The 20,162-nt window shown below is 36.3% G+C and overlaps 3 protein-coding genes across 4 annotated transcripts in view; all 3 read left to right on the top strand.

Annotated features, from left to right (window-relative positions):
- LOC109538028 overlaps positions 1–5,378 on the top strand; it is a gene marked incomplete in the record, with an annotated part of 11,177 nt that extends 5,799 nt beyond the window's left edge. The window contains 4 exon segments of the mRNA XM_019905068.2: positions 1,794–2,018; positions 2,600–3,122; positions 4,193–4,376; positions 4,436–5,378. Coding sequence (XP_019760627.2) covers positions 1,794–2,018; positions 2,600–3,122; positions 4,193–4,376; positions 4,436–4,697 — 1,194 coding nt within the window.
- Positions 5,379–8,207: 2,829 nt separating this feature from the next.
- LOC109537962 (isoleucine--tRNA ligase, cytoplasmic) lies at positions 8,208–14,451 on the top strand. Its single transcript, XM_019904967.2, has 6 exons — positions 8,208–8,484; positions 8,618–8,925; positions 8,978–9,457; positions 11,475–11,743; positions 11,794–12,211; positions 12,312–14,451. Exons 1-6 carry the CDS (start codon positions 8,342–8,344, stop codon positions 14,339–14,341), a joined length of 3,648 nt encoding a protein of 1,215 aa, XP_019760526.1. The 5' UTR covers positions 8,208–8,341; the 3' UTR covers positions 14,342–14,451.
- Positions 14,452–15,696: 1,245 nt separating this feature from the next.
- Positions 15,697–20,162, top strand: part of LOC109537960 (protein BCL9 homolog) — a 6,623-nt gene continuing 2,157 nt past the window's right edge. The window contains exons 1-3 of one of the 2 annotated variants that reach the window (XM_019904961.2): positions 15,697–17,818; positions 18,870–19,107; positions 19,254–19,438. In XM_019904961.2, coding sequence (XP_019760520.2) covers positions 16,144–17,818; positions 18,870–19,107; positions 19,254–19,438 — 2,098 coding nt within the window. In that variant the 5' untranslated portion in view covers positions 15,697–16,143. The remainder of the gene's footprint in view (positions 17,819–18,869; positions 19,108–19,253; positions 19,439–20,162) is intronic. The other variant, XM_019904960.2, reaches the window with a different exon arrangement.

The following is a 20,162-nucleotide window of genomic DNA, read 5'->3' as shown; positions in this document are numbered from 1 at the left end:
CACATGATCACAAGCTCGCAATGTGCTTGGAGACAATAAAGTGTTTGGGTGTATAATAAAAAATATATCGTCGATTAAAAGTCGTAACCGCTCAACAAATGCTTAAAAGGTGTCGAAAAAGGCTTCTACCGTGTTTTTCAAAACGCTCATTACATTCCTGTCTTCCTTGAAGCGAATATGGAGCAGAACTCGGGGCATTTTGAGAGAATACATTTTTTTCAGAAAATCAACCCACTTTTTTGTAAAATTTTTGGTCAAAAATCAGAACTTCACATGCTTGTTTTTTGAGCTCAATGGATTATTTCCCATCTAAGAAAGTTCGTTGTTGTTGTGCCAGCTGAAAAAATTCTTAAAATGGGACGAAAATGTAAATTATTTTGAATCTAAAGCTTCTATGGTTTTCACTCGTTGCATTCTTGGCTTTCAGAGAAAATAATATAGAACTCGAGGCTTTTTGAGAAAAAACTTTTTTCCAAAAATCGAATTTTACCCCTTACGAAATTTTCAGTCAAAAATCAAAATTTCACATGCGTGTTTTTTGAGCTCAATGGATTAATTTCGATCTAAGATGCCCTCCAAGGTGCATATATAAACAGTTTGGACCTTTAATCAGAAATACATCGTCAGTTAAAAGTCGTGGCCGCTCAAAAACTGCTTTAAATGAGCAAAAAATGTCGATTAGTTCGGATTTGAAGCTACTAGCGTGGTTTTCAATGAGTTCATTCGTGCAGGCTGAAGCTGGAGCAAAAATATTTCGTTGCCTGTCTCCAAAAACTTACTTATATTTTTTCTCCTTATTTCTAAAACTGATTTTCGAATATTCCTGCAATATTAATTGAATGTCGTTTTTCGTGAAATTGTTGCGTATTCTTCTCCATACATTAGTTTATATCACATATCAGCTTTGTTAAACTTCCAAAATTAGCTTTGGTAGGAAGTGAATTATATCCTTGACACTAATATGCATTTAATCGTTAAACTACGCCCAGTGTAGATGGAGAGGAAATTATTATACTACAAACTGTGTGTAAATTTGCTCTTCCCAAATGGAACTGATTCGATTACATCATAACAATTGAAGAATCGCAATTAAGTCGGTTATTTATAAGCTGAAGGAGATTCGCAGCCTCCATCAAAAAACTGAATTTAAACAGTTTGTTTCAAATGAGAATAATTTCAATTCAATTCAATTACATATAATATATTGCAGTTACATCATTTTCATAAACGCATCATGTTTCCCACGCGTTCCAACATTTCCGGCTTTTGTTTTGATATCGTGCATTTGAAATAATCTCATAATTGTTCAATATTTTTTAACACCAAATCTCGAATTTTGCTAACTGCTACATGAGCTGTTAAATCGAATTTGCGTGGGTACCAATAAAACACACAATAAATATTGTACTGCTGGCGGTTGCTCACAATTATTCCGAAATTAAATGCATGATATTTTTAATAACGCACACCTGCGATAAAGAATAAAGTCTGCAATCATTCATTGCACAAAAGTGAAGCTTACTAATCTAATTAAAATGCATTAAGCGTAAACAACGTATTCGTGTTATTGGAATACCTATTCAAATTGTCGATAATTGTTATTCTGACTAATGCCCATATGTCGAAACTGTTACGATGGAAAGTAAAAATACTTCCATCCGTCTCGGAATGTTTCCTTGCACAGAATATGAAACATACACTTCCTGAATTTAATTAAAATTGGATATATTTCAAAGACTCCGTCTGAATCCGTAATATTATTTAAATACAGAAGAACTAAACTAATGTTTCAGGCACTATGCTGTGGGCCAATTCCCAACAATTTAACCCGATTATCAGCCTGCATGTCATCGATATTGGCTTTTCTGGAATGTCCCATATGTTTAGACACCATTTCTCCACCTACATATCAATGCGACAACGGACATTTAATCTGCATAAGATGTAGAGCCAAGTCTGAAAGGTGTCCAGTTTGCAGACTCAGACTGTCCAGAGGACGGTCTTTGGTCTCAGACCAGGTAATTAATTAAACTGGTAATCCTACAGTGCGTTCACGATGAAAGCAACAAATTCACTTTAAATGTATTATTCTACAAGTTTCCGGGAAAGCGCTCGATCAAATCAACTAGCAATTCTAATTGCATTTCAAATTCAGGCGATGGCTGATAAAAAGATTGAAAAATACACGTTGTCGATCTAGTTTCCAATGGAAAATTTCCAAAATTTACGCAAACAGCAATTGTAACTTTTTAGCAGAAACCTCTTGTGCCAGTAATGGTGAAACTAATTAGCCGAATTTCTCATTTAAGCACAAACCATTTAATTTTGTACATTGAAACAAATCAGGCTGAATATTTACCGAAAAAAACCTGTTTAAATACGTTTATATTTGTGTACCTAATTATAAAGCCGACCCGTGGGTAGAACCCAGGAAAAGTTTCTTTTCAATATCTGGTTATGACTACTTTGAAATGTGTTTTCCTTTTTTTATTACTTAAACGAAAAAACAGAGTATAATAAAACCAGAGATTTTATTTGAGCTAACCGCCTTTGAATGCGTTGAATAAGCCGTACAATTTTTTTGTATTTATTGTTTTAGGTGTACAATGCGGTGATTGACGCATTTGATTTGAAAGAAGACGCCAATGATATCCGGTCTCAGAAAATTCAGCAAATCTTCAAACCGAAAGTGAAAAACACAAATATACCCAATATTAAAGTCACTGAATGCTATGCGAACAAATTTTTGGCGAAACTTGCGGGCAAGTCATCATCGGTGGGTAATCTTTCCTCAAACAGTACTCTATTAGTGCCTAGCCAGAACGACCATTTGAAAATGAAGAGTTTGTCTTCGAGTGAGATTTTCAACGAATCGACACCGACAGTTTCAAGAGTTGGCTCGATCACTAGATTAGGACGGCGAAAATACAATGATACCACTATGGATGACTCTTTAACTAATATAAGCGATTTCGGAGATAGGGCCTCTTCTTGTCACGGATCATTTGAGTTTCTTAATTCAAATTTGGAAAATCAACAACGAAATTCCATATGTGCATCGTCAAAGGACGAGCTTTCTTATTATTGTCCATTTGACTCAAAATGCACTACTCTAATCAAAGGTACTAAAGTAAATGTTTTTTTAGGAAGCAATTAAGAACATGGTGAAGGGACAGTGGAAAATTGCAAATATACTGCGCTCCAAATTCATCTCATAGCTTAAATTTCATTAACTTTTGCCTAGAAATATTTTCTCAACCGATAATCCGATAAGTATAAAATATGGTACAGTGTGTTTCAATAGTGTCACTTCGTGTCCTGTCTTCTGAATAATTTTGATCTTTAATCGTTTGATAAAGAGAGATAAAAAGAGAGAGATCATTCGAGAGATATTCATTTTTTTATAACCAGTTACATTTTTCGCACGAAATTTATTTCAATTTTACTTTTTCATTCCGAAGACTGTTGTGCAAACAGAATTTTATTAGAAGATGCTTCTCATTATTTTGTTACGTATGTAATTAGGAAAACCAAAATTTTAACCACTAAGTTGAAAGGGCACAGAAAGTGGCCAAATAAACAGAGCTATCAGCTTGTAATAATAGTGTTATTCACAGAGCATTTTTGCCGCAAATTTTCTTATCAAATGAAAAAAGTTTAAGTACATTTCTCGAGGAAATTATGACCAGTCATAAACAAAATCATCGAATGGCTGAGGATGAACAAACGATTAAAGATCCAAACTACTCAGAAGACATAAGGCTATAACATCGTAAACTTTTTTCTCTGTGCGCTAATTGCCCGCAGAAATATTTTAAGTTTAATCCAAAAAACATCACAGTAAATAAACATCCTATTCTATTTTACAGGGTGCTAATATGTGAGTTGCGTAAATATATTATATTTATGTCATAACTTAAATTTTGATTCCAATCGAATCACCGACTTAGAAAATATTCACAGTCAAAGTTAGGAAATATTTAAACTTTGAGTTTGCAGAGCATTATATTTCTGAGAGCTTTCTAAAATCGCTTCTAAAAGGTTTTAAAACTCAATTCGATATCTGCAACTTTGCCTTTCAAAACATTGCCATTTAGGCAAAAATGTTCCCACAATCGACAATGTATTCCCCTTTCAGTAGAATTTCGGCGTATTGATTTTTCAGATAAATAATTAAAATTTCTGTTTATAGGTGTGAACTTTAGAGAACATTTCCAAACCAATCACACCGGCCCATTAATCCAATATTTCGGATCATCGTTTGAAATCCTGCTGAAGAATATAGAAAACGAAATGTGTTTTGTCGTCAACAACGACAGCAATATTTTCTTTATTAAAATAGTTACTGTATTTGATAAAGCAGATCAAGAAAATAAGTAAGTTTTCTCCATCTACCGCTATTTAATCTTGTAAAATTTCCATTTAATTTTTTTAGAAAATCTGACGCAATCTTAGCTTGGTGTTGGTACTTGGGACCGAAAGTTGCATCAAAAACCTTTGAAATGAAATTGGAGGTAAAGGAATCCGAAGCCCCTCTATTGCGAGTAGTCGGCTCAGTGTTTTCTCTAAACGCCACTTCTTTTTTCGATATAACCGAATTTAAAAGAGGGATATTTTTGAGCTCGAAGACTATAAATGCATTGGGTCATATTGATCAGTTGAGTCTATCAGTTAATATTACCTGTGTGGATGTATGAGAATAGATGCTAGAATTAGATAGGTGCTTATTAAGGGCAAATTACTATATGAAAATACTTTTTTTAAGCGGAAATTATAGAATTTATATAAAAAATACACTTCAATGGCAGTATTATTGTAAGATTTTTCAGGGTGAAAAGCAAATGTTACCCAAATGCAAATAGAGCGCAGAGTGTAAAACGCGCATATTAAATATATTCAAAAAGGTTCCAATGAATGGTAGGCGAGTTCAAGTTAATATTGTCCAGAATAATCCTTCAATGTAAGCAATGTGGCCTTCAAGCCTTCTACAAGCTCTTCTGTGAAGATCAAAAAGATGAACTGTAATTACACTTGCAGCACTAAATGACCGAAATGTGTGTATTATTTATATATTATATTACATCTAAGTGTGTCGTTTTGCTAGTAAGAGGAATTAGCCTGCATATTGTATGTAAATAGTGTGTAATAGTATTTGTATTGAAACACATAAAAACAAATTTTAAGATGACACTCAATTAGGCCTGGGTAACTCAATTAATTTTTAGAAGTTGGCGCAATGCTATGCAAATCGTTTGCGTTGGGTTGGGTGCTCCAACCCAACGAACCGGCGCAGTAACTCAGTTCCGTGGTTGGAAAAATGTTGATTACTTTTTTCTTGTTTTAAGATTTATTTTAAGGGCCATTTATCAATAATATTTTTAATATTTCCTCAAAATTTCAGAATTTTTCAGTTTTAGCTAAATTACTATGTTTTTCTAAATGCTCAATTTGCAAAAAGATCACTTAAAAATACTGACAGTCTTAAAGTATTTTGCGCGAAAAAAACACGAACAGAATCAGCAAAAGTTTATAATAAATTATTTGAAAAACTCGTCACCTCCATTCCTTTGAAGACTGTTAAAGCTTGTTAAAAAATGTGATTTTTTAGTTTTAACTGATTTTTTTGCGTTACTTTCCACTCAAAAACGATCTATTTTGTAGAGTTTTACTTAAAAATACTGACGATTTGGATGGATTACTCGAAAAATTACAAGATAAATCTATAGGTTTGTAGGAATTTTACAAAAACTTATTTCAGCTTCGAATTCGGGACAAAAACGAAACTAAATTTCTCCCGTTTTTTCACGAGAATCCTTAAGATTTTCTCAAAAACCGATCACAAAACTAAAAGTTTTTAATCGAAAACGCAAAAAAAGCATAATTTTCTGATGATTTTCTTTTTTTACAATAATGGGGTGTTTTCAGTTAAAAATGACAAAAATAATTTTGCTAGAAAATTCGCCTCATTCATCGGTTTGCAGAGAATTTTAGAAAACCAATTTTGCACAAAAACCAAATAATTTTAATCAGTTTTTTACTGAGGGTAATTAAGATTATCTTGAAGAAACGGCTAGAGACTAGAAAACAAATATTTGAAAACTTCGCCACCCTCATCGCCCTGAATATTTTTAAAGTTTCTTTAAAATTTCAGGTCATTCCAGTTTTAGCAAAGTTTCTATTAAGCAATTCTTGCTACGCAAATAACGTATTATTTGTTGTTTTTAAAATACTGAAATGCTTCAGGTATTTTCTATGAAGACAGTAAAATTAATTGTTCTTTTCTCGTTTCTTTAAAATTTCCGGATTTTCCCGTTTTAGACCAAAGCTCAATCGTATGCGCAAAAGCTCCATATTGATGGCTTTTTTGTTAGATGTTAAAATTCCGTACTCGGTCATGAGTTATTACCAATGAGTTGAAACTCATTAACTCAGAGAGCGGTAACAACTCAAAAGCGCAACTCAACACAGTGTTACTCAGGCCAAATACCATTTGATTTTGACTGAAATTCACAGCTGAACGACAATAATTTTAAATTTATGCGGAATTGATTTATATAAAATAGTCCACTGTAGACAACCTAACTAGTTAATGCTGAAAAATTGTATGAAATAAATTTAAAATTTAAAAAATCGCACCATATGCCCATTGAGAATACAAGATCCGTTTAATTTAAGGTGTAATTCACAGTAGATAAAACCAATAACTAAAATAAGGCAAAACAAAGTTGTTTACAGTAGCACTTACTTACACTGACGTTAATATTAAAAAGCTGAGTGGAGAGGATTTAGAATTTGTAAAATAAAATATGTCCATTGAGAATACAAGAGTTTAAATTCATTCGCAGACGAAATATCCAATAAAGGGCACAAAGTACCTTCAATCAAAGTTGTAATTCACAGTAAAACGACACTAATTTAGAGTATATATAATAACAGTTCTTTGTAGAAAATATCATTCGTTATCAGTTGGGAACCGTTTTTTCGAAAATTTTTAATACCGAATTGTCCTTGTTTCTCGTCAAATAAAGATTTCATCCAACAATATAAAATGCTAGTCCATATAAGTATGAGACTAAAAGCAATCTACATATGGCAGTCAAGGGTAAAAAATGCCAAACTTACCGAAAGCTGCCTGGTGCCACCTGAAAAGAGGGGAAAACATTCTTTAGTATAACAGAAACTTAGTTTAAAGTCGAATTATCTTAAATAAGGAAGGAAAATAAAGCGAAATAGCCTGCCTGCCTTGCTTTGAAGAAAGCCTGCTTTGCTTTTCAAAAAGCTAAACTCAGTTTAAGCTAAGGGCTATATAGATAGAGATTCTTCTTACCAGCTTTCCGCAAACTGGTGCTCCAACGTCAATTTTCTACCCAGCAATCTGCAAAAAGTACCATGCACTACACTATTTCGTTCATTGTTGGTAATAAAGTGAATATTTAGTCAACTTTTCGAAAAAACTCGTACGCTATTGAGATTTTTGATGATATGGTATAATCGTTGGCTTGATTGTCCCTTGGATGGACCATTGCTTTACTTTACGCTTTGATTTCAGTTATTTTGTTGTTGGAAAATTTGCAGAAATTTTCTTTCCATGCGAAAATATTTTCAAAGGCGTAGGTAAAGAGTGCCCAAATAACAATTAAAATGTTTAAAAGTGCATCACATGATTAGTCGCATGGACATGTCGATAATAAAGAAGCGCAACAATGAATCCAACAGCTCAAAAGACATAAAAAAAAGAACATTGAACGATTATGGTCGTTACAGGCCAAGTTATTGTCTTTTTTTCACTCATTTTTCGAGTTTTGCGAGGATTTTTGCTTATAACTATTTTTTGACGATACTAAGAGCGCTTATTAACCTGACGTTGAGAGGCACCAACACATGAAAGGGCAAGTTATTCGTTAAAAGTTCCGAAAATGAAAAAAACTAAGCACAATTAGCAGGGTGAAATGGCGAGGGAAACGTCTTAGCGTCGAGATTATCGCCCAAAATTACATGAACACAAAAAGTTCAACTTAAAAAAAACTAAGCGATGACAATGCGCATAATTTTAATTAGAATTGGATTTTTCTACAAATCCTCGAGCAAACGCTTTTTCAAAGAAATTAAAGCCAAGTAAAAGTCACATAAAAGATTCCTTTTGGGTATCTTGGAATATCGTAGACTAGATGGCGATGTGGAGGGCCAGCCAGAAAATTGCAAGCTCGGCGAAAAAGAGGGTTAGGTCACATTCGACGATCAGGGCCATATTTAAAAATGTTGTGAGGCAATTTGCACTGCTTTTACCATTTTCTTGAAGAAAAGTGATCATTGACTATAATAGTGTGAAAAATCGTGCAAAATGTCGGCTTCTAAACTCAAACAACCGGTACCCAGAGTACCCGAAACAATCAATTTTCCAGCTGAAGAGGAGACGATTCTGAACTACTGGAAGGCCATCAAAGCGTTTGAATCCTGCTTGAAACAGTCCAAAGGCAGACCCAAGTAAGTATCCTGGATTTTGCTATATAGTATAATTGATGGAAAATTTCCCATTTGATAATATGTCCATAAAAATACCCGGCATCATTTTTAATCAGTCCTGCAACCGATTGTTCTCCATTATCGCCTATTATAGATATACTTTCTATGATGGGCCTCCTTTCGCGACGGGGCTTCCTCACTATGGCCATATCTTGGCAGGAACCATTAAAGACGTGGTAACCAGATACGCCCATCAACAGGGTTATCATGTTGAAAGACGTTTTGGGTGGGACACTCACGGGTTGCCTGTTGAATTCGAAATTGATAAAGCCTTAAACATCAAAGGCCCAGAAGATGTGATGAAAATAGGCATTCGAAAGTATAATGAGGAATGCAGGAAAATTGTCACTCGCTATTGCTCAGAGTGGGAATATACCATTACCAGACTAGGGAGATGGATAGGTACAAGTTAATTCCCATACTACTCCAACGTTCTATCACTACATTATTGCAGATTTCAAAAATGATTACAAAACTCTTTATCCCTGGTTTATGGAATCCGTCTGGTGGATTTTCTCGCAATTGTTCCAAAAGGGCCTGGTATACAAAGGCAACAAAGTGATGCCATACTCAACTGCCTGCAGCACTCCATTATCCAACTTTGAATCTGGTCAAAACTACAAAGACGTTGTTGACCCAGCTGTGACCGTCAGCTTACCAATAATCAACGATACTGAGAATACATGTCTACTAGTATGGACCACCACCCCTTGGACCTTACCAAGCAATATGGCTGCATGCGTTCATCCAACTCTTAAATACGCCAGAGTCAAGCACCTCTCCACTGGCAACTTCTACATTCTTATGGAATGCAGAGTTGAGACAGTATTCCATCCAGGAGACTACGAGATCTTAGACAGATTCCGGGGAAAATCGCTTGAAGGTTTGAGGTACCAACCAGTGTTTCCCTATTTTGAAGAGTTTGGTGACAAAGGTAAGCATTTCCATTTTCAATTATTACAGCCGGGTCCTCCTCATATTGATATAAGCTTTAAATTTTCCGATATTTTTCCTTCAGGTTATTTAGAACGAGTGAAAGTTACTAGCATGGTCAAAGTTAAAAATTATTGGGTTCGTTTTACAGCTCGGGTGATATAAATACCTTAAAAAATAAATACGGAAACATTGTATAAACAGTCTATCTACTTCAGTTCGCACCGTATGGACAACTTTTTTCTTATTCATTTTACGAAGAAAAGTTACCTAAAAGTCTCCTTGATCCAAAACCTAAAATGCAACCATCATATATTATGTTTTTGTATCGTATACGAGGTTTATCAAATAATATGAATTTTGCTCAAGATTAAAGTACATACTTTTATTTTTGACAATGTCGAAAATTGTTATTAAGAAAAGTTGATCAAAACTAACATGGCGTGATTGCATATTTGAACGTAATATTTAGTTCTAATCATCTTTTTTTAATAACAAGTTTCAATATTGTCAAAATCAAAGGTACTTTACTCTTGAGCAAAATTCGTATTTTTTACAAACCGGTTACACGACTGATAAAATTGAATCTTAAATTTTAGAACATGCAGAACTTTGTATAAAGAGTTTTTAAAGAGTCAACTTTTCCTAATAAAAACTTTCAATGTCAAAAATATACACATACTTTATTCTTCAGCAAAAATCATATTTTCTCATACACGGCTGAAAACTCTGAGGTTGGTTACATTTTAGGTTTTGGACCAAGCAGACATTTTTATGAAGAACAAGTTTACTTTGTGTTTTGAGTTTTCTTAGATCGAGGAATCTAAATTATTTATTACTTAGCTTGCAGTTTCTGAAAGCTGCAACAGTCTGGAATCATTTAAAACATCAGAACTTTTTTGGTTTTAAAATATCGCTTTTTTGTCGGTATCTGGTTGTCCGATATTTCTTAAGCAAAAAATTTGTACTTGGATTAAGTCGATATCTCACCGTTTTCGAGATATTGCACATCGAAACTTCTAGTGACTTTTTAAGTAACTCAAATTTTGAAACCCAAAAAAGTCTTGTGCAGCTTGCGTAGAAGTAATATGAAATATGGATTTCTCGATCTAAAAAAGCTCCAAATAAAATTTGTTTTGGTAATAATACAGTAACATTTTATTTACACTTTCACGCTCTGTACCTCCGAAACTATTAACTTTTGGATAAGACAAATTTGCCTGAAATGCATTATTTTTGCTAAACGGTAAATTTTGTCACATTGATTGAAAACCACCCTGTATATGTATGTTATATGTGTGTCACCTAACTCATTATTTATCTAATAATAAAAGTGATTTTGTTCTATATCGTTCTTGATCAAAATCAAAAACTGCGTCTTCATATAAACAAGTTCATAGATTGGAGTATCTTGATATGTTCTAATTTTTTAACGTTCAAAAACACAAACTGTTTCCGAATGTTCTTACTTTTCACCGTGTTGTCGGTTCTTTGCTAATAAAACCACCTTGCACCAAAATGTATCATTTCAATTAGCCTTAAGACTATTTGGACATAAACATATTGCGATTGCAGAATATCGTGCAATTATTATCATTGTATTTTTTAAAAATTTAACTCGAATTACGGCTTAACGGTACCGTTTTTGCTCCATAGCATTAATATGGATGAGTGAGCAAGTCGTTATTATTTACTAATTATATAAGGCAGCTGGGTCGTTTTGGGGCTTAGAAGATGTTTAAAACTTTACTTTATACCAAACCGAATACAGTATTATTAACATAATTTTTTAAGTTAATTTTCATCAATTTGGTATTCGGTTTTCAGAAAATGAATCCGCATCGCAACTAAAATCTGCATTTTCTATTCCCTGTTAGAAATATTCAAATTATTATTCAAAGAATCGCTTTTAGACATTTGTGTTTTCAGTTTGCAGATATAGTTCCCGTGCAAAATCGTCAATTTTTTCGTCTCTTCTTCGTAGTATTTTCCAAATATCTCACTAGGTTTACTTCCAGGTGCTTTTCGAGTGCTGGTAGATGAATACGTGACTTCCGACTCCGGTACAGGCATTGTCCACAATGCCCCGTACTTTGGAGAAGACGATTACAGGGTATGCCTGGCTGGGCAAATTATTACCAAAGATATGGATCCCGTCTGCCCTTTGGATAGTGTTGGCAGATTCGTAAATCCTGTGACTGATTTTGCTGGCCAGTACGTGAAAGATGCTGATAAAGCCATTATTGCCCATCTCAAAGCGAATGGGCGTCTCATCCATCAGTCCCAGGTATGCTAGACAGTCGCTTTGCTATCACACCTGAATAAATTGTTCTCCAGATCAAGCACAGTTATCCATTTTGCTGGCGCTCTGATACTCCGCTGATTTACCGAGCAGTTCCGTCTTGGTTCGTACGAGTTGAACAAATGCAACAAGAGTTGCTGAAGGCTACTTCTAAGACTTACTGGGTGCCCGAATTCATCAAAGAAAAACGTTTTGGAAATTGGCTGAAAGATGCGCGTGACTGGGCCATCAGCAGAAACCGATACTGGGGTACCCCAATTCCCTTATGGATATCCCCATCCGGAGACGAAATTCGGTGCATCGGCAGCATTGCTGAACTAGAAAAACTAACTGGGAGAAAAGTCACAGATTTACATCGCGAGTCTATAGACCATCTTGAGATTCCTAGTTTCATCCCTGGCAGGCCACCTTTGAAGCGTATTCCTGAAGTATTCGATTGCTGGTTTGAATCTGGTAAGTACTTATGATTTGAACTCGATTTCAAGTCATCAGCAATTAATATTTTTGATCAAACCTTGGAGCTGAATACTAAAGCTAAGCTGTATATTTCCAGGTTCTATGCCATACGCTCAACAGCACTATCCATTTGCAAATCTCAAAGAGTTTGAGGACAACTTCCCCGCCGACTTCATTGCAGAAGGAATTGACCAAACGCGCGGCTGGTTCTACACTTTGACTGTTTTGTCGACTGCTTTGTATGGTAAGGCACCATATAAGAATCTAGTTGTCAATGGTTTAGTACTGGCTGGAGATGGACAGAAGATGTCCAAGAGAAAGAAGAATTATCCAGACCCTCTAGAAGTAGTGGGCAAGTATGGCGCTGACGCATTGCGCTTGTATCTGATCAGCAGCCCTGTTGTTCGAGCAGAAAATCTGAGATTTAAAGAAGAAGGAGTCAGAGACATAATCAAAGATGTGTTCTTGCCTTGGTACAATGCTTTCAGATTTTTGTTCCAAAATATTGAGGTTTTCGTCGAAGGGAATCAAAAGCAATTTAATTATGACCCTAACAATCTGACAAGCGATAATATTATGGATAAGTGGATATTGTCTTCCACTCAGTCACTTTTGGAATTCGTGCAAAAAGAAATGAAACTGTATCATCTTTATACGGTTGTGCCATCATTGACCAAATTCATTGATTATTTGACCAATTGGTATGTAAGAATGAACAGAAAACGACTAAAAGGAGAAGGTGGAGAAGCTGACGCCTTTGTGGCTTTAACAACTTTATACAACGTGCTTGACAATATTGTGAGAATGATGGCACCATTTGCGCCGTTCATTGCAGAACATATGTATCAGTATATGAAGGTACTGAATGCCTCATCCTCGGACAGCGTTCATTTTCTAATGTTTCCCACTGCCAATTCAGCCTTGATTCATTTGGACATTGAAAGAGCAGTTGCTCGAATGCAAAGTGTCATTGAACTTGGACGAGTTGTGAGAGACCGAAAAACTATACCCATCAAATATCCGCTGCCTGAAGTTATTGTTGTTCATCAAGACCCTCAACATATCGAGGACATTCTAGCGTTACAAGAATATATTCTTTCCGAGTTGAATGTTCGGAAAATCAGTACTACTACTGATAAAAGCAAGTTTGGTATCACGTTGAGAGCTGAGCCAGACCACAAAGTATTGGGACTTAGATTAAAACAAGAATTTAAGGCTGTGACTCAGGGAATTAAAGCTCTTTCGAATTATGAGATAAATGATATGATCTCCAAAGGTTACCGAACCATTTGCGGACAAATCATTGAAATTTCCGAAGTTCGACTGATTTTTAAATCTGAGTCTCTGAATATTAATAAGTACGAAGTGAATAGTGACAACGACTTTCTGATTTTGATGGATATAAGTCCGGATTCTTCAATGCAAAATGAGGGAATAGCAAGAGAGATAATTAATCGCATTCAAAAGTTGAGAAAGAAGGCTCATTTGGTACCAACAGATGAAATATCAGTATTTTACAGAACTGAAGGAGATATAAATCGAGTGGCCACTGAGTATAAGGAGTTTATTGAGGGTACTATCAAAGCTCAGCTAAAATCTGACAATGAGCGAAAAGCTACCGATCAATTAATCATAGAAGAAACTCAAAAACTGAAGGACTGCAGCTTTTATATTGCATTGACAAAATCAGCTAGCCTCACTAATGAACCTGGCAGTATCTGGGTAAACGTACAACTAGTTGGAATATCTTCAAGATATTGCCACGGTGCTTCAAAGGCTGTGATTCTCTCAAAAATCGGCACAAACTCCATTAGTGTGGAGCAGATCAAGCACGAAATTTCCAAACTCTTTGGAATAGATAATTTCGAATGTGCTATATCAGAAAACGAACTGCTGACATCAGAGCAAGCTCTGATAAAAGTAGGTGGAAGTACCATTTTCGTAATTCCAAAAGACAAAACCGTCGCATTACCCAAACCATCATCAGAACCGTTCTGCTCATTTTTCAATGTTAATGTTACACCGCAGAACGATCCTGGGATGGTTTTAGTGGAAAATCCTGCTGGAAATCCAGTTGGGTCCGACATCCAAGAGGAAATGGAAGTTCTATGGACCGAAATTCCTTAATATGTTTTTTAACAGTTAACAGATTTTTATTTTCACGTTTTTATTCGATTATTTTTCTATTATATAAGTTTGTTTCGCTAGATTTAAGTATTAAAGCATTTTGAATATGATTTTTGTGTTATTGGCTGAGTTAAGTCCCTGTAAGCAAACCCTTGATAAGGGGCGGCTATTATTGAAGTGGCTTTGCTGCACATTTTCGTGCTTTTGATGACTATTTGCGTTTTGTGGAGTGAACATTGAAAGTTTTCTTAATTTCTTATAAATTACTAAAGAAACTGGAATAAACTTCCGCAAAGTGCTTCAAAATTCAGGGTTGTTGCGACACTAGAATTTTCTCGCCTTCCTCCTAAAACTTGGGCGTTTTACAAACGGTAAGTAAACAATTTTAAAAATAATTTTCTTGTTTATGTTTACACTGAAAAATTGCTTTCATGACGGCCTCAAACCCCGAAAAGTCCACAAGTTTCACATTTAGGTTTAAAAAGTAAACTAATTTTATGGGACTTTTTGAAGCCATTACTTAGCTTTATACTTGCAAATTAATTCTTCGGGCGTTAAAAAAGAGCTCTCCGGAAAGTGCAAGTTTCACTTTTAGAGTTGGTTAAAAAATCAAGTTATTTACACACTATACCCGACACTACTTTCGAAAATTGCTGGGGTATAGTTTGGTAAGATGGATTTTGTGTGCGTCTTACGAGCAACCCATGATTATTGACCGTCAAGGAAATCAATATTTTTCATAGAAACTAGAAATTGCAAAATATCAGTTGTTTCCACTAAAAACGAATGTTTGTATTAAGTTTCCAGTGGCGAAGGAATATTTATTAGCGTGAGATAAACATGTATTCTCTATGAATATACCTGAGAACAGTAATCTAGTGTAAAACGCAAGTCCCTATAAATATGTGGTTATTTTTAACGACCTCCCGATCTCGCTCGGAGAATAAACGCATTTAGCGAATGGGTGGAAGCGTGCAATTATACTTAACTGTGTTGCCAAACACTTGCACGTATTATCCAATTGTTCAAACTGTATTTAATTGTTTCGTGTAAACCTGCAAAGAGCCAGCTTTATCAAGGCTGTTATAATCGATAATGGGTAAACATTCACAAATCCTTCGTAATAGTTGCTACTTTGTGTTATCCAACATGGATTTATTGGTAATATTTTCCAGTGTCTACTCAATCCTTCTGGGGGGAAAATGCTCAGTATGGCAACACAGCAAAGGCCGGATTCCATTCTTAAAAATTAACGAAGGGTGTTTGCTCTCTGCCGCCTCCCATTTCTACTATATGAGTTTTGGAACCCACATTTTTCACGTTGTTCAACATAAATATTATTACAATTTTTGAAAAAACCCTGTGCATTTGAGAATTTTCCGTCGAATATGTTCAGACCTCACATTTATAGATATAATAATGGTACCTAGTAAAATAAACTGTGGGAAGAAAATATTTACGCTTGAAGTAAAACACTAATAATCGTTTACATTTTTAGTGGGGAAGTGTCGAGCAAGGCGTGTGGAGAAAAACTGGTGATTTTCAGTGGAAATGAAGGCAGAAAAAGCATTTAATTACGAAAGTAACCGGGCTTATATAAGTTGTTTATGTGAGAAGATCAGATTTGAATATGGCGGCAATATTTGACGTTTTAATGTTTTGAACAGTTGGTATCAACGCGTGTGGACAGTTTGGCATTTTGTGATGAGAGATTTTTACTAAAGTTTTTATTATGTTCGTAATAGTAATAGTAAGTGCGAAAAGTGCTATTTTAGTGCAGTACTTATGGAAGCGGTACTTACATGAGACGACTTACAAGCGAGATGATTAAAGAAAAGCACGAAAAAGGCTCTGATAGCGTGAAAGAAGACCCTGTAAGCGCCAATAAGGAGCCAACCAACACAGAAGTACAAATAAAAAAGGAAGACGATGTGGCGACTAAGAAAGAGCCCTCCACAGGGCCTATTACGAAGAATGGCGGTCTTGTGGGTTCCACTAACACAGGCTCTCTACAAACAACTCCTGATCTCAAAACAGAAGCCCCTAGTGAAGACCCTGTCACTGCAGCAGTGTCAGAGGCTACATCGCTGCCTCTTAAACAAGAAGATAATATAGTAGACAATGACCCCTTAGGTGATCCATTTGGTTTAGGATTAGGCCCTCCTGTACCAACATCTGGTAATACAGGACATGCACCTCAAACACAACCAGAAAGTATACAGCCATTAGGAAGTAATGTGATAAATAAACAATCTAGTTCCATGGAAGTGCAGTATATGCAGCAGCAGAGTCAAATTTTCGTGTTTTCCACTGGGCTAGCTAATTCAGGGGCTGACGAAGTTTTACATGGTCGATATCCTTCCATTATAGCCTACCATTGTGCCCAACCTGGTACTAAAAAGTACCTAGAAAAGAACCCTTTAAAAGTGACCCAGTTTAATAGACAGCATCCAGTGCAGTGGTTAAATAACATTCACGTCATGAAGAACAAAAATTGTACAAGAAGTCCTGGATTGGGCTCGAAACCTCCTCCTAGTATAGATAATTTCCTAGGCCCCGAAGGACTGGAAGACATGGTTGGACTTGGTGATAGTGATGCGCCGTGGGACCAGAAAACCAACCATCAACTGGACAGTTTAGAAGGTGCAGTGACGAATGGTTTGCCTGATATGGGGCCAGACATGGATTCTTGCAGTCCGTCATTATTAAATGTTCAGCCTAAATTGCAAGGCGTTCAAGTGCCTGATGAAAATCTAACCCCTCAGCAGAGACAACATCGGGAAGAACGTTTAGCGAGCATTCGCAAAATGCATCAGATGTTGTTTCCTGAAAGTCAGAATGATTCTGCAGCGGGCCCCCCCGAAGGGCTGCCGGGCATGTCACCAGGGGGAGCCGCGCCGTTAGGACCGGCCGGGCCAGGGGTTCCCGCCCCGGGTCAACCACCGGTCACTGCCCAATTGGAATGGCAAAAGTTGCAAAATCAATTCTACGACGATCGAACAAAAATTAAGACTCAGCCCCAACAGGGAAGCAATCCTAGCTGTAGTAATCCCATAGTTCCTGTTGGGCCTGTGAGCGGCAATGGCCCACAATCAACCAATGCGCAAAATTCTCGAACTGGTCCAGCTCTAGGGCAGCGTCTCCAAGGTCCCCCACCACCATATCATCAAACCCAACGTTCTGCAAGTGTTCCTATCGCCCTACAAAGTCCCAATCCCACATCACCCAATAATCCGACTTCAAATCTATCGCTGCCTTCTCCAAGGGCTTCATCAGCTCTAAATTCCCCCGCCGATCCAAATCGACCTTTTGGAACTATCACACGGCATATGAGCACTGGACAAAGCCCCACTTCGCAAGACTCACCTTCTGCTCCACGTTTAAATCACAGCAATCCTAGCACGCCTCTTTCATCTCATTTATCTCCAAGCGTTACAAGCAGTAGTACGGAACCTTCATCGACCCATCAATCTACAGGTAATTATTTTACTTCAATATTCTTTGTTGCAAATGAGAAATTATTTTTTGTGGTGGCAGTTTCGTTGTTTTTAATATACGGGGTGGTTCATCTACAATTGGAATTTTTTTTTAAAAGAGTCAAGAACTGATAGTAATTACCCCAACGGCACGTTTTAATGTTACATATATTTTTTAATTAAACACTGTGTGCCAATTGGTTGGTTATAACTCTACTCATCCAACAACATCCTGTGTATATCTCAAAATCTTTATTTAGTTTGCCTTCATAGCGTCCATGTATTCAGTTCACTAATAACAAAAGGTTCCAACACGGAGCAACATTTTTCGCATTTTATGTCCGTTGTCTAAAACTATTTTTTTCCTGACGTTTCGTAAGCACGAGTGGCTTACATCTTCAGAGGTGGCTGCGCCGTGGAGCGAGCGTAAAAATCACCAGATTGTAACCAATGTTTCTTGTATCCGTCGTAGAAAACATTTTTCCTGACGTGAAGTTTCGCATCACGAGTAGTTGGAAGCTTCAAAGGTGGTTGCTGCGCCGAGTACACCACCTCTGAGGATGCCAGCCACTCGTGCTTGCGAAACGTCAGGAAGGACTTTCCAAGGCGGCCTAAAAGCCCGAAAAGCTCATCAGTTTCATGCAATAGCCGCAAAATCAAACTTTTTGATATACTTCATTATAGTTTTTGGGAAACATCTAGGAATTTGTTATGAATTGGAAAATGGTCGATTTTCAAATTCGAATAAAATATGCGGATTGTTCGATTTGAAATTGTAGAATAGCTTTCCATTTTGGCAAGTTCGCACACCATGTAGACGACATGTTTGCGGTAATCGTAGTACTTGAAAACGCAAAACTTTACTAATTAGTAGCTTGTCAATTTAGATATTAAAGCTGTTATTCGATTGTAAATGCGAGTACAAAAGTTATCATTTGGCTGATCAAACCCTAATTTCCCCTAACATGTCGAAACCAAAAGTTGATAAAAGCAATTATTCGAAAGTTTTGAAATATCAATAATTATTCACGTATGGCATTTTAACATTTCAGTGGATGGGATGTTCGGAAGAACACTTCAATCTATGGCACAACAAAAACAGCAAATGAGCACATCGACGACATCATCCTGTTCAACGCTTTCTGCATCAGCGGCAGGAAAAGAACCCAATTTAATGCCAGTACCATCCCCCCAGCAAATCCAGTATCTTAACACCTTTGAAGGTCAAGAATTGATCATTCAAAAGCAACCGAACACTAGTTTGAAGGATGGCAACATTATATCTCCCCCGTAAGTATATATTTTACCGTGTATCTTGAAAAGTATTTCTTTATTTCTGGAAATATACAGGGTGATTCAAAATGATCGCGTGATCTCTATTAAGGGGTTGCTTGGTGATTTCTCTTGATTCGAATACGCATTATTTTTATTTTCAGCGTACTCCCTTCGGGGTTAGACAGTAATTTTGCTACCAATACACCAGATCTTCCACACACGCGCGTATCAGGTCCCAATACACCCACATCAATGGATACACGATATCCGCCCACCCCGGGCGTTCCTTCTGAAGGCTGTCGATTTCCAATTTCGTCCCCACATACTCCAACAGCTACATCCTGCGGTAAGTATAGTTTGACTTTAACTCTCCTACTTCCAGAATAAGGAGACAAAATTAGCATATACATTAAAGAGCGCAATTTTATATTAAAATTACTGTAATAGGCATGATGACAGTATAAAAGAATTAAAGAATAAATGGTTTTAGAGGAAAGTATATGTTGAAATGAATCTAAAAAGTGATCCATTATTAATATAAGTATTGAGATCAATAGGACTTCTAAGATAATATAAGTTAGAAATACAGCAGTCGGCCATCTTGATTGAAACACCAATCCGAGCGCGTTGGAGGCCGTGACGTCATCGACCGTTGAAATAATCAGCGCGCCTGTGTGGTGTCCGATCAATTGTTGTGACTGGTCAACTGTTGGGCTAGTCGGGTCCTTTTAAAGATCCGAATCATTAGAACACACAAAATTAGAGAACCAGAACCATAGAGCATAGGCACACTCCCAATTATTAGAGGTAGTGACGTCACAAACACCAGCGAGCGTTTTCACGCTTAATACAAAATAGAAAGATAAAAATGTGATAATTTAAGTCAACATTTAATTTATGGCAAAATAACGTGTTTTTTTTTATAACATAGGTGTACCTACATTATACAAAAGGATTTCAAAATCTGTCATCATGCCTATTGCACGCGCTTTAGCGGGGAATATTTAAGAGCAGACAATTTGAGCGAGGAGTTTGATTTTAGAGTGACATTCCTTATGTATTAATACATT

The sequence above is a fragment of the Dendroctonus ponderosae genome, unplaced genomic scaffold (genome assembly GCF_020466585.1).
Source record: "Dendroctonus ponderosae isolate FM_Combo_2020 unplaced genomic scaffold, Dpon_F_20191213v2 Dpon_F_20191213_1, whole genome shotgun sequence".
NCBI classification, from domain to species: Eukaryota; Metazoa; Arthropoda; class Insecta; order Coleoptera; family Curculionidae; genus Dendroctonus; species Dendroctonus ponderosae.
This window is presented reverse-complemented; position numbering and strand designations above follow the sequence as displayed.